The sequence below is a fragment of the Dipodomys spectabilis genome, unplaced genomic scaffold (genome assembly GCF_019054845.1).
Source record: "Dipodomys spectabilis isolate Male_0828 unplaced genomic scaffold, ASM1905484v1 ptg000004l, whole genome shotgun sequence".
NCBI classification, from domain to species: Eukaryota; Metazoa; Chordata; class Mammalia; order Rodentia; family Heteromyidae; genus Dipodomys; species Dipodomys spectabilis.
This window is the reverse complement of record NW_024870681.1, coordinates 10,946,340-10,960,240: the sequence shown is the minus strand read 5'-3', so window position 1 is coordinate 10,960,240 and position 13,901 is coordinate 10,946,340. Positions and strand designations below refer to the sequence as shown.

The 13,901-nt window shown below is 42.6% G+C and overlaps 1 protein-coding gene and 1 non-coding gene across 3 annotated transcripts in view; both read right to left on the bottom strand.

The window, feature by feature from the left end:
- Tex14 (testis expressed 14, intercellular bridge forming factor) overlaps window positions 1–13,901 on the bottom strand; it is an 89,616-nt gene that overhangs the window by 18,040 nt on the left and 57,675 nt on the right. For both annotated transcript variants that reach the window (XM_042693111.1, XM_042693121.1), the window contains 5 exons: window positions 10,798–10,860; window positions 9,007–9,134; window positions 7,235–7,440; window positions 3,278–3,374; window positions 1,134–1,202 (listed from right to left, as the gene is read on the bottom strand). In XM_042693111.1, the coding sequence (XP_042549045.1) occupies window positions 1,134–1,202; window positions 3,278–3,374; window positions 7,235–7,440; window positions 9,007–9,134; window positions 10,798–10,860 (563 nt within the window). The remainder of the gene's footprint in view (window positions 1–1,133; window positions 1,203–3,277; window positions 3,375–7,234; window positions 7,441–9,006; window positions 9,135–10,797; window positions 10,861–13,901) is intronic.
- Window positions 8,774–8,892, bottom strand: LOC122120436. Its single transcript, XR_006149690.1, has one exon. It is a non-coding gene; the product is annotated as a 5S ribosomal RNA (ribosomal RNA).

The following is a 13,901-nucleotide window of genomic DNA, read 5'->3' as shown; positions in this document are numbered from 1 at the left end:
CTATAGGACTTGGGGTATAGTCCAGCAGTAGAGCACTTGCCTAAGGTACTGGGCCTAGGTTCTGTCCCTAGACACAAAAGAAAGCAGAAAGGGCTTGTAATTTTAAAAAAAACAAAAACAAAAACTCAGCCCTGACTGACTCTAACCAAGTTCCTTTGGGTATGGGATAGGGTCTGAGGGTTATGAGAGCCTACAGGGTAGCTTTCCCTTGAGTTAAACCAGTAAATTCTTATTTCTTATCAGACACAACCTCAGATCTTGAAAACTGACTAGTATCTGACTCAGAAAATTCTCCATAGGGTCTATAGCAAGAACTGAACTGGACCATCATAAGTCCAATGAGAGGTATCCTCTAAAGGCATGGGATTGGTACATCAGGCTCAGAGGCTGCAGACCACCTGCCCCTATAACCATTTAAATTACACATCAGTCCAGCTGCAAATAGACTGATACTATTCAATAAAAATTCTAGTCTCATGTTCTGTCCCACTACTCTCCTGCTCTTAGAAAAGAGATCTATCCACAGTTCCAATACCTTTTACCTGTAAAAATAAAAATATAACTCTTGGCCTGAGCAGGCATCTAAGAAATGGTGTGTAGATTTGAAAAGGAGATAAAGAGAACTCCTTTAATCAAACAAGTTCACCATCACAAACCATTTGAATTTTTTCCCCTTTAGAATCATTACCATAACTTCTTTTTCTTCTTCTTTTTTTTTTGGTCTGTCCTGGGCGCTATCCCTGAGCTACTTGACTCAAGGCAAGTGCTCTACCACTTGAACCACAGCGCTACTTCTGATTTTCTGGTGGTTAATTGGAGATGTGTCTTACAGACTTTTCTGCCCGGGGTAACTTTGAACCATGATCCTCAGATCTCAGCCTCCTGAGTAGCTAGGATTACAGGCATGAGGCACCAGCACCTGGCATACCATAAAACCTTTTAAGTAAACACAACAAGAGCAGATATGAGCCAGTTATTGCAGCCAGCCTCTTTCAAAATTTTATATATTCAACTAGACTTTCATAGAACATTTTGTATTAGTGCTCTGATCTGAGAAAAAGAAACTATCATGATCAGTGACCATAACCTACTTACAGGAACAAGGAGTAGATTTTACATTGAATGTTCCTTACCAATTTCATCAAGTAGCTCCTGAGATGGTGGTGGTAGCTCATCAATGTGATGCTGTGAGATGGCTTCCACTAGTTCTTTAAAAAAAAATAAAGGAGAAAATAATATCTTCTTGGTCTTAAGTTGCATTTTTCTCAGCTCCCCATAGACTTGACTATGAAGGACAAATTTAAGAAGGAAGTCTTTTACATAACAGCCTTAGTAGACATCTCCTAACATGTGAATGGGCTTTACTACCCTTTTTCATCCTCCTTATTCTAGCACTGTTTATTTGTTCCCCTTTCTTCCTTTTTCTTTTTTTTTGTTGGTTGTGGAGCCTGAAGTCTGGGCCTGGGTGCTGTCCTTCAACTCTTCAGCTCAAGGGTAGTGCTCTACCACTTGAGCCACAGTGCCACTATGCAATGCTGAGGAATTGAACCCAGGACCTCATGCAAACATTACAAGCACTCTACCACTGACCCACCTTCCCAGCCCTCCCCAATCTTCCTAAGGATCTTTTAATTAAGGTACAAATTCCTAAGTGTGGAGCACAATCTGAATCATGGTTGTTGGAGGGATATAGGATTCTGGCACAGCCAAAATGAAAGCACAAAGTGGGAGACTTTTCCCACTTTGAGCCAGGAGATACAGAAGCAACCATACTTCGGGTCCTGCCCCAAATGGTCAATTATTATATAATAAAACCTCTAATACCAGGCTGGGAAGGTGGCTCAGTGGTAGAGCGCTTGCCTTGCATGCATGAGGCCCTGGGTTTAATTCCTTGGCACCACATAAGCAGAAAAAGCCAGAAGTTGTGCTATGGCTCAAGTGGTAGAGTGCTAGCCTTGAGCTAAGGAGCTGAGGGACAGTGCCTAGGTCCAGAGTTCAGGCCCCATGACCAACCAAAAAAACACAAAACAAACAACAAACAACAAACTCTTAACCTAACTCACAAAATCCTTATTCCCTTGTGGGAAATTCTAAGAGTTCTACTAAAGGCACAGACATTAAAATTAATGCAACAAAAGCAGTAAGCCTCAAGAGCTGTTAACACTCTCAGAACCTTTGACTTCAAAATTGTTTTCTAAGAATCTGTCCTAACGAAAGGATCAGAAGTATAGATATGATTTATGTTTAAAAAGTAACAATTGGAAAACAATATAAATCTTCAATATAAGGGATAAATCTTCAACATAAGGGATAGTTAAGCAACATATACAGAATGGACTATTATGTAGCTATTATATATGTACTGATATATATGTTTAATAACAAAAGAAAAATCTTTGAAATATAGTTATCCTTTGGTATCTGCAGAGGACTGCTTCTTGGATCTCTTATCCTCATGAATAACAAAATCTGAAGGTGTTCAAATTACTTATATAAAATAGCATAGTTTTTGTATATAACCTGTATATATACTCCCATATACTTTAAATCATCGCTAGATTGCTTATAATATCTAATAAAATGTAAACGCTAGTTAAGTAGCTATTATACTATTTAAGGAATAGGACGAGAAGAAAAGCCTGTATATGTTCAGTACCAATGCAATCTTTTTTTCCAAATAGTTTTAATCTGTTAGTTGAATTCATTGATATGGAACTCACTGGTAAGAAAACTAAACAGAGCCTGGCACCAGTGCCTGAGATCTGAGGATCACAGTTCAAAGCCAGCCCGGACAGAAAACTCCGAGAAACTCTTATCTTCAATTAATCACTAGAAAACCGGAAGTGGTGCTGTGGCTCAAGCAGTAGAGCGCTTGACTTGAGCTGAAGAGCTGAGGGCCAGCGCCCAAGCCCAGAATTCAATCCCCACGACCAACAAAAAAAGAAAGAAAACTAAACAGAGAACAAAACAGTCTAGAACTGAAATGCAACATGAGCTCAACAATGCTAAAAAATTACATATTTTCAAAACTATGGGAAAGATATACACAAAATAGTACATGACATTAAAAATTATAGTAGGTTAAATTATTGTTTTCTTTTGAAGGTTTTTCTTTATTCTCCAAGTTTTCTAGAATGAGTAATTTTACTTTTCTAATCAGGGGAAAGAAGCATTTTTATTTGAACTAACTGGGTTGGTTCAAAGACTGATGGGCATCAATTTAAGCTTCTTTAAGTTGGCTTACTAGTATGCATTTCTTTCATTTTAAACAGAGTACCTTTTGGGAGGCTCCTTCTCTGGGTAGCATGGGTTGATGTGCCAGATACTGTGATCATGCTAGAAGATTTAGCTGTAGCACATGCAGATGATCTTTTCTGTAAGACATAAACATGATAACTGACACATATGTTGAAGAAAAAGGCACATTTCCTTTTATTTTTATTCAGTAAGTCAAAATCACATAACATGTTTCTTCCTCTGGGAAGCCTCCTCACTCCTCCACCTCCTTAGGACTCAACTTTGAGGCAGGGCATAATTTGAATGCCTGGCAAAGGGCCTAACATGATGACTTGCACTTAGAATGTACTCATTGATGAGTTTAGAAAGCATAAAATTGTGTCATTTCTTTTCTTTCTGAGTAAGACCTATGAGCAATTAATTTTCGTTGAGTACTGAAGAAAAAAAAAATCAATCATAGAACGTTAAGTCAGTCAAAAAAGTTGTGAGGAACCAGGCACCGGTGGCTCATGCCAGTAATCCTAGCTACTGAGGAGGCTGAGATGAGGATCAAGGTTCAAAGCCAGCCCAGGCAAGGAAAGTCTGTGAGACTCTTATCTCCAATAAACCACTCTAAAACCAGAAGTAGCTCTGTGGCTCAAGCAGTAGAGCACTTGCCTTGAGCTGAAGAGCTGAGGGACAGCGCCCAGGCCCAGAGTCAAGCCCCACGATCGGCCAAAAAAGAAAAAAGAAAAAAGTTGTTTTTTTTTTTCAATACTGGGGTTTGAACTCAGAACCTCAAGTTCTCACTTGGCTATTTTGCTCATAGCTGGTACTCTCCAGTTGAGCCACAACCCCAAGTTCTAACTTTTGCTAGCTAATTAGAGATAAGAGGATAAGTCTGGTGCTGGTGGCTCACCCCTATAATCCTAGCTAATCAGGAAGCTGAGATCTGAGGATCTCAGTTCAAAGCCAGTCGGGGCAGGAAAGTCCAGGACACTCTTATCTCCAATAAGCCACTAGAAAACAGGAAGTGGCGCTGTGGCTCAAGTGGTAGGGCACTGCCTTGAGCTGAAGTGTGCAGGGACAGTTCCCAAGCCGAGTCCAAGGCCCACGACTGATAAAAAACAAAAATAAAAAGAGTATAAAGGTTTTGTCTGCCTGGCCTAGTTTCAAACCTAGATTCTCAGTTCTTAGCCTTTTTTTTTTTTTGTCAGTCATAGGCCTTGAACTCTGGGCTTGGGCACTATTCAGCTCAAGGCCCGCGCTCTACCACTTGAGCTACAGCACCATTTCCAGTTTTCTAGTGGTTAATTGGAGTCTCATGGACTTTTCTGCCTGGGCTAGCTTTGAACCGTGATCCTCAGATCTCAGCCTCCTCAGTAGCTAGGATTACAGGAGTGAGCCACCAGTGCCTGGCATTTCTTAGCCTTTTAAGTAGCTAAGACTACAGGTATGAGCCACTGTACCTGGCTGCTTTTAATTTTTTTTAGGTGATATCTTTCAGGGACCACAATCCACCATGTACTTTCTCTGTAGCAAGGACTGACTAAAGGGGTGTGTGTGTGTGTGTGTAGTAGGGGCTTGAACTCAGGGCGTGGTGTGTGTGTGTGTGTGTGTGTGGTGGGGGCTTGAACTCAGGGCCTGGGTGCTGGCTTTTTTCAGGAGCCGTATCTCCACTACTAGCTTTTTGGTGGTTAAAGATGAGAGTCTCATGGACTTTCCTGCCTTGGCTGGCTTCAAACCACAGTCCTCAGGTCTCAATCTCCTGAGTAGTTAGTATTATAGGCATGAACTATTGATGCCCAGCAAGCCAAAAGACTGTTTTTTGTTTTTGTCAGTCTGGGGCTAGGGACTGTCCCTCAGCTCTTCAGCTCAAGGCTAGTGCTCTACCACTTGAGCCATAGCACCACTTCTGGCTATTTTTGCTCATGTGGTGCTGAGGAATCGAACCTAGGGCCTCATGCATGCAAGGTAAGCACTCTACCACTGAGCCACCTTCCCAGCCCAAGACTGGTTTTTTTTTAAATAATATAAAAAATCTGTGGTTTTCATTTTTTTTTTTTTTTTTGTCAGTAGTGGGGCTTGAACTCTGGGCCTGAGGGCTGTCCCTCAGCTCTTCAGCTCAAGGCTAGCGCTCGACCACTTGAGCTACAATGCCACTTCTGGTTTTCTGGTGGTTTACTGGAGATAAGAGTTTCATGGACTTTCCTGCCCGGGCTGGCTTTGAACCGTGATCCTCAGATCTCAGTCTCCTGAGTAACTACAGGCGTGAGCCACCGGCGCCCAGCTAAATTTGTGGTTTTCTTTTCTTTTTTGTTTTTTTTTTTGAGGGGGGGAGGTCCAGTTGTGGGGCTTGAACTCTGGGCCTGGGTGCTGTCCCTCAGCTCTTCAGCTCAAGGCTAGCGCTCTACCACTTGAGCCACAGCACCACTTCCGGTTTTTTTCTTTTTGCTTATGTGGTGCTGAGGAATCGAACCCAGGGCCTCATGCATGCAAGGCAAGCGCTCTACCACTGAGCCACCTTCCCAGCCCTATCTGTGGTTTTCTTAAAGAGACTATATATGCACAATATGAGGAGGAGAAAGAATAAAAAGAGGAAGTTGAACAAGAGGAAAAGAAGAAGGTAGTATATAATTGTGTCTCCTGCAGGGTATCAGTTCAGAGAAGGAAGAGACCAAGCAAAACTCATAGAAGGGTTGGGAAGGTGGCTCAGTGGTAGAGTGCTTGCCTTACATGCATGAGGCCCTGGGTTCAATTCCTCAGCATCACATAAACAGAAAAAGCTGCAAGTAGAGCTATGGCCCAAGTGGTTGAGCTGAAGAGCTGAGGGTCAGTGTCCAGGCTCAGAGTTCAGTCCCCATGACCAGCAAATAAACAACAACAAAAAAAAGGACACGATGCCTATGGGCATCTATCATTCAAAATATTTAATAGTTAGCAAAATGAACTCCAGGAAACAAAAACAAGTTTTTTCTTTTTTTGATGTTTTTTATTTCTTTCCTTTTTTTTCTGTATATTTCTTCATAAATCTTTTTTTTTTTTTTCCGGTCGTGGGGCCTGAATGCTGGGTCTGGGCGCTGTCCCTCAGCTCTTCAGCTTAAGGCTAGCGCTCTACCACTGGAGCCACAGCACCACTTCCGGCTTCTTCTGTTTATGTGGTGCTGAGGAATCGAACCCAGGGCCTCATGCTTGCAAGGCATGCACTCTAACACTGAGCCACCTTCCCAGCCCTTCTTCATACATCTTTAAAAGTATAAGTGGAGGCACAGAAATGGAGGGACAAAGGATTAACAAATGCAGCAAAGGTCCTCACTGGATACTATGTTGAAAATGAACTTGTGGGCGGGATGGGAGGGAAAAATGGAAGAGAGCAAGAGTAGGGATAACATTGTCCAAGAAGAAATGTACTGGGCACCAGTGGCTCACAATCTAGCTACTCAGGAGGCTGAGATCTGAGGATCATGGTTCAAAGCTAGCCTGGGCAGGAAAGTCCGTGAGACTCTTATCTCCAATTAACCACCAGAAAACCAGAAGTGGCGCTGTGGCTCAAGTGGAAAAGCATTCGCCTTGAGCTGAAGAGCTGAGGGACAACGCCCAGGCCCAGAGTTCAAGCCCCGTGAACAATAACAACAACTAAAGTACTTGTTACCTGATATATATAACTGTAACTCCTCTGTACATCACCTTTATAATAACCATTTTTTTAAGTTTAACTCATAGGGGAAGTAATCAGGGAAAGCTCTGAGGATAAAGTCAAAATTTAAATCTCTACAATACAAATTCAGGAGATGAACCTCTGGGAGGCATAGAGAAAGAATCCAGCTCATTTCCTGTTTCTTTTGGTGTTTGAACTCAGAGCTACAAACTTGCTAGGCAGGAGCTCTGCCCCAAGCCATGCTCCCAGTCCGCTTGTTTCTTAATAGATTTGAAAAAATTCTTAGCCTTTTGGACCACTCACTGAGCTCCTGAGGCTGACCTCATGAGTATGTATGCAACATAGAATTGGTAAACTTACCAGATCAGTCAGTCTTGCAGGATGAGTTTCAGAAGAAGTAAAAAGAGAATCCAAACACTTTGCTTTCTCTCGAACAGTTATAAATTTATCAGCAAAAGTCCTAACAGATTCCTGACTATCACAGAAAGATGTAGACTCTGTTTGAACCTGAAATGGGATACTTTCAAGGCAGTCTTTATACCGACTGGCAGCTGAAGACACTGACTCTGTTGGAGAGAAGAAGACAGTAGTGTTTGAATTCTTCACATCACAAACAAAATACCACAAAACTTTGTCATTATGCTAGGGATTTTCCAAATTGTTAATCACTGAAGTAATCACTAATCTGAGACAAAACTCAAGGTATAAAGCACTCTAAATTCACCCATCAAGATAAAATAAAGGGAGATTAAACTACAACTATGTTGGAAATATGGGCACTAAAGAGAAGATTTTTGATGCTGTTTGTATATAATAGTAGAATTCAAGAACAATACATGAGTCAGGCTGGTGGCTCATGCCTATAATCCTAACTATTCAGGAAGCTGAAAATTGAGAATCATGGTTCAAAGCCAACCTGGTTACAAAAGTCCATGAGACTTTTTTTTTTTTTTGGTCCAGTCATGGGACCTGAACTCTGGGCCTGGGTGCTGTCCCTCAGCTCTTCAGCTCAAGGCTAGCACTCTACCACTTGAGCCACGGCGCCACTTCCGGCTTTTTTTTTCTGCTTATATGGTGCTAAGGAATCGAACCCAGGGCCTCATGCATGCAAGGCAAGCACTCTACCACTAAGCCACCTTCCCAGCCCCCATGAGACTTTTATGTCTGATTAACTAGCAAAAAAAAAAAAAAAGAAGTGTGGCTCAAGTGATGAGTGCTAGCCTAGAGCAAAAAAAAGCTAAGAGGCAGCACCTGTGTTCAGGCCTGAATTCAAGCCCCAATACCCAGTACTGAGTACAGAAAGAAAGAAGGAGAAAGAAAGAGAGCAAGAAAGAGAGAAAGAAAGAGAAGAGAGAGAGAGAGAGAGAGAAAAGAAAAAGAACTATGTATGAGGGCCAGACTCAAATGGTATCTAGAAAGTGTATGGCCTGAGTTAAAATCCCAGTACTACAAAAAGTACTGTTTTAAGTTGCAAAGTCTAGAGGATCCAACGTTTCTGCAATAAATTCAGTAGTGTTTACAGTATATAGTAAACTGAAGAGACTGCCATATTTTCATGTTTCTACCACTACCACACTAACCCAAACCAAACAGCTACTAACTCACTACCACTCCACTCCTACTTGGCTTCCCATAAGATATTCTTCAGCTTTGGCCCTAAGAAAACACTTTTGTTTTGTAGGTTGTGGGCCTGAACTCTGGGCCTGGGCACTATCCCTCAGTTCTTCAGCTCAAGGCTAGCGCTCTACCACTTGAGCCACAGCACTACTTCTGGCTTTTTCTGTTATGTAGTGCTGAGGAATCAAACCCAGGGCCTCATGCATACAAGGCAAACACTCTACCACTGAGCCACCTTCCCAGAACCCCTAAGAAAACACTTATACTCTTTTTTTTTTTTAAAGCCTACAGCACCCGGTATTCCCATGTGGTCTCCCATCCAAGTACTAACCAGGCCCGACCCTGCTTAGCTTCCGAGATCAGACGAGATCGGGTGCATTCAGGGTGGTATGGCTGTAGACAACACTTTTACTCTTGAAGAAAATAGCTATCAGGTCTGTTTTCCAGTCTGGCTTCTCAAAGTTGGTGAATAAGGCTGAGAGCTCCTCTATAAAAATCTTCCTGTATGTGATTACCTGGGCTGACTGGAGTGCTGACACAAGTAGGTGCATGGTTTAATTTGGGTGTTTTACATGAGGCTTCCTTAAAAGAGCCATCTGGTTCATAGGAGATGCTGGACAGGTCTTGAATGTCTATCAGTGATCTAAATAATTAAGAACACACAGTAATTGTAAGAACATGTTTAGAAAAATAAAACAATATATTCCTGATAGGAACTTTTCTTTTTGGTGGTGGTGGTGGTGGTGGTGGTGGTGGTGGTGGTGTGTGTGTGTGTGTGTGTGTGTGTGTGTGTGTGTGCGCGCGCGCGCGCACATGCCAGTACTGGGGCTTGAACTCAGAGCTTGGGCATTGTTCTTTAGCTTTGTCACTCAAGGATAGTGCTCTGCCTCTAAAGCCAAAGCCACAGCTTTACTTCCAGCTTTTCAGTGGTTAATAGGACTTTTCCTACTGGGATTGGCTTTAAACCTTAGTCCTCAGATCTCAGCCTCCTGAGGAGCTAGGATTACATAAGCACCTAGCATGTTTTGAAACAGGAGTGGCCTCAAATTCACAGTCCTTTCATTATAGCCTTCTGGGTACTGGAATCACAGGTGTGTGCCAACCAAGTTCTGGTCTGACAGAAACATTTAAAGTATACTCATCTACAAATCTTTACTGGCACTACATAAGAATTAAATAATATCTTAGGGCCAGGTGCTGATTGCTCATGCCAGTAATTCTACCTGGTCAGGAAGCTGAGATCTGGGGATAGTGGTTCAAAAGCCCCCCAGACAGACAAATCCAAGAGTTGTTCATCTCTAAAGAAGTAAAGCAGTGGCTCAAGTGGTAGACTGACAGCCTTGAATAAAAAAGCTAAGGGACAGTGCCCAGGCCCTGAGTTAATGCCTCAGTACCAGCCCACACACATACAAAAAAAAACAAAAAACAAAAAAACAAAAAAAATTTACACAGATTTAATCTACCTCAAGTACAAACTCATTCTTTTTTTTTTTCTTTTGTCAGTTGTGGGGCTTGAATTTAGGGCCTGGGCATTGTGCTTGAGCTCTTTTGCTCAAGGCTAGCACCTCTACCACTTTGAGCCACAGCACCACTTCCCCACTTCCAGTTTTCTGGTAGTTAATTGGAGATAGTCTCAGAGACTTTCTGCCTGGACCAGTTTTGTTTTGTTTTTTTGTTTTTGGGTCCAGTCGTGGGGCCTGAACTCTGGGCCTGGGCTCTGTCCCTCAGCTCTTCAGCTCAAGGCTAGCGCTCTACCACTTGAGCCACAGCGCCACTTCCGGCTTTTTTCCTTTTGCTTATGTGGTGCTGAGGAATTGAACCCAGGGCCTCAGGCATGCAAAGCAAGCACTGTACCACTGAGCCACCTTCCCAGCCCTGGACCGGTTTTGAACCACAATCCTTAGATCTCAGCCTTCTGAGTAGCTAGGATTACAAGTGTATTATTATTTTTGCATTTCCTTGATTATAAGATTCTATTCATTATAAACCACATTATCAATTGAATTACAGCTCTTTGAAGAAACTACTAGCATTAAGTTTATATATAAAAGGGCTGGGAATGTAGCTTAGTGGTAGAGTGTTTGACTTAGTATATATGAAGCCAGGGGTTCGATTCTTCAGTACCACATAAACAGAAAAAACCAGAAGTGACACTACGGCTCAAGTGGAGCCCCAAGACTGGCCAAAAAAAAGTTTATACATAAAAATGAAAAGAATGCAGTCTTACAAACAAGGAAATACTATTCCATAAAACCAAGACTTTACACAAACATCTTGGGCTACCAAACATCCTTTGGTAAACATACCTGTCTTTCTCTTTCAGTTCCTTTGGTATGTCCTCTAAGATCTCTTGTTGTTCACCTTCAGTACTGTAAGAGAAAAGAAAGAAAATGAGATCTCCTGTCAATGAAATGCATCAGCTTGATACAAAGGAGTAATTTATCAGCCCAATGTGAGAAGCATCAGAAAGAGTTAAGCTTGGAGTACAAGTGTGGGTTCTTGTTTTGATTCTGATGCAAACTATCCACAAGTTCTCTGGGATATATTAGTTTCAAGTCCTTTTTACAGACTGAATAAACACTCTTTAAAGGTCAGGTCAGCTCTGAAATATGCCATGACTGACTTTATATGACAGTAAGTTTCCTAAGAAAAATCAATGGAGAACAAGAACCTTTCTGGGAGGTAGATATTTGATCAAGGGATATAGCCATGAGTTTCTAACAGCTGTGAAACAGCTTCCTGTACAGAGAAACAAAAAAGGCTAAAAGAAGCTTGCACCACAAATGGCCAGAAGAGAATACTGAAGACAAACCAGCCACTTCTACTTTAACTAACAGTTAACATTCAATTTCAATACTCAAGAGACACTACTAACTAAAAGCTAGGTCCTATGCTAAATCCTTCCACATATCTTCATATCTTTTTCTTTCTTTCTTTCCTTCTTCCTTCCTTCCTTTCTTTCTTTCCTGCTTGCTTGCTTGCTTTTTTTTTTTTTTTTGCCGGTCGTGGGACCTGAACTCTGGGTCTGGGCACTGTCCCTCAGCAATTCAGCTCAAGGCTAGTGCTCTACCACTTGAGCTACAGTGCCACTTCTGGCTTTTTCTGCTTATGTGATGCTGAGGAATTGAACCCAGGGCCTCATGCATGCAAGGCATGTACTCTACCACCAAGCCACCTTTCCAGCCCTATCTTCACATTCTTAATCCTTGTAACATTCCTGTGAGATCAAACTGTATAAGGCAAAGAAGATGGATTCGATGTTGACTTGTAGGTTTTTTTGGTGGGGCCAGAGCACTGTCCCTGAGCTCTTTTTGCTCAAGGCTAGTACTTTAACACTTTGACCCACAGCTCTACTTCTGGTTTTTGAGTAGTTAATTGGAGATAAGAGTCTTACAGCAACCCAGTACTAGTGGCTGATACTCATAATCCTAACTACTCAAGAGAGTGAGACCTGAGGATCATGGTTCAAAGCTAACCAGGGCAGAAAAGTCTGTGAGATTCTTTTTTTTTTTTTTGTCAGTCATGGGCCTGAACTCTGGGCCTGGGCGCTATCCCTCAGCTCTTCAGCTCAAGGCTAGCGCTCTACCAGAGCCACAGCACCACTCTGGCCTTTTCTGCTTATGTGGTGCTGAGGAATTGAACCCAGGGCCTCATGCATGCAAGGCAAGCACTCTACCACTGAGCCACCTTCCCAGTCCCTGTGAGATTCTTATTTCCAATTAACCACCAGAAAACCAGAAGTGGCTCTATGGCTCAAAGTAGTAGAGAACTAGCCTTGAGCAAAAAGAGCTCAGGGACAGCATCCAGGACCTGGGTTCAAGCTCTACAACCAAGAACAACAAAAAAAGTCTCAACAGGGACTTTTCTGCCCAGGCTGACTTCAAACTACTGACCTTAGCCCCCTGAGTAGCTAGGATTATAGGCATGAGCCACTGGTGCCTGGCTGACCTTTGTCTTTATTAATATGATTGTCCTAATAACACATAATCGAATTACATTCTCTGGGCCTTTTAATTGACATAAATAGCCACGTGACTTGTTTTAACTAATGAAATTAGTGCAAGTAATGAATCTCTTTTGAGCAAACCTTTAAAGCCAGATTCTATTTTCCTACCTTAGCAATCAAGGAAGCACAAAGATGCAGTCTGCTCAACCTGCATCTGTTAGAAGGTAATATAGTACAGACCAACCCATGAGTCTGGATATGAAGAAACAAACCTTTCCTGTTTTAAACTACTAAAATTTGGGAAATCTATGGGGCTTTTTGTTTGTTTTGTAATATTATCTAGGCTATCCCTGAATGACTAGGTATGTAACGTTACGGGGGAGAAAACATTTAAGCTGGGCACCAGTGGCTCCTGTCTGAACTCCTAACTACTCAGGAGGCTCTAATCTTTCAGATTCAAAGCCAGCTGGTCTAGAAAAGGCCACAAGACTCCATCTTCAATTAACTAGTAAAAAAAAAGGAAAAGAAAAAGGAAGGAAGGAAGGAAGGCAGGAAGGCAGGCAGGCAGGCAGGCAGGCAGGCAGGCAGGCAGGCAGGCAGGCAGGCAGGCAGGCAGGCAGGCCGGCCAGCCAGGCTAGAGACACGGATCAGGTGCAGATCACCAGCCAAGTGATCCTAAGCCCTCTAAGTTCAAACTCTACAGTAGCTTAAAATACACACACATAAGCCATATGCCAGTGGCCCACACCTGTAATCCTAGCTTCTCAGGAGGCTGAGAGCTGAGGATTGCAGTTCAGAGCCAGCCTGGATAAGAAAGGCTATGAAACCCTTATCTCCAGTAAACCACCAGAAAAACAGAAGTGGTGCTGTAGCTCAAGTGGTAGAGCGCTAGCCTTGAGCTGAAGAGCTGAGGGACAATGCTCAGGCTGAGTTCAAGCCCCATGACTGACCAAAACATGTACGCATGCACGCACTTAAAACACTCAACTTGGGGCTGGGAAGGTAGCTCAGCAGTAGAGTGTACGCCTTGCATGCATGAGGCCCTGGGTTTGATTCCTCAGCACCACATAAACAGAAAAAGCCAGAAGTGGCGCTGTGGCTCCAGTGGTAGAGCGCTAGCCTTGAGCTGAAGAGCTGAGGGACAGCGCCCAGACCCAGAGTTCAGGACCCATGACTGGCAAATAAAAAACACTCAACTTTTTTTTTTTTTTTTGCCGGGAGAGGGGTTAGGGGTGTTGGCAATTTCCAGTGCTGGATGTTCTTAAACTCAGCTTGGGTGTTACCCATTTTTGCTCAGGCTGGTATTCAACTACATGAGCTACAGCTTTATGTCCCTCTTTAAACTTTTTATCTCTGCTTTTCTTACTGGCAAAATGGAGATAACTGTACATATATCTTAGAGGGTTGCTACGTGGAATAGATGATACAATGACTGGCATATACTAGCTACTTAGGAATACTAGC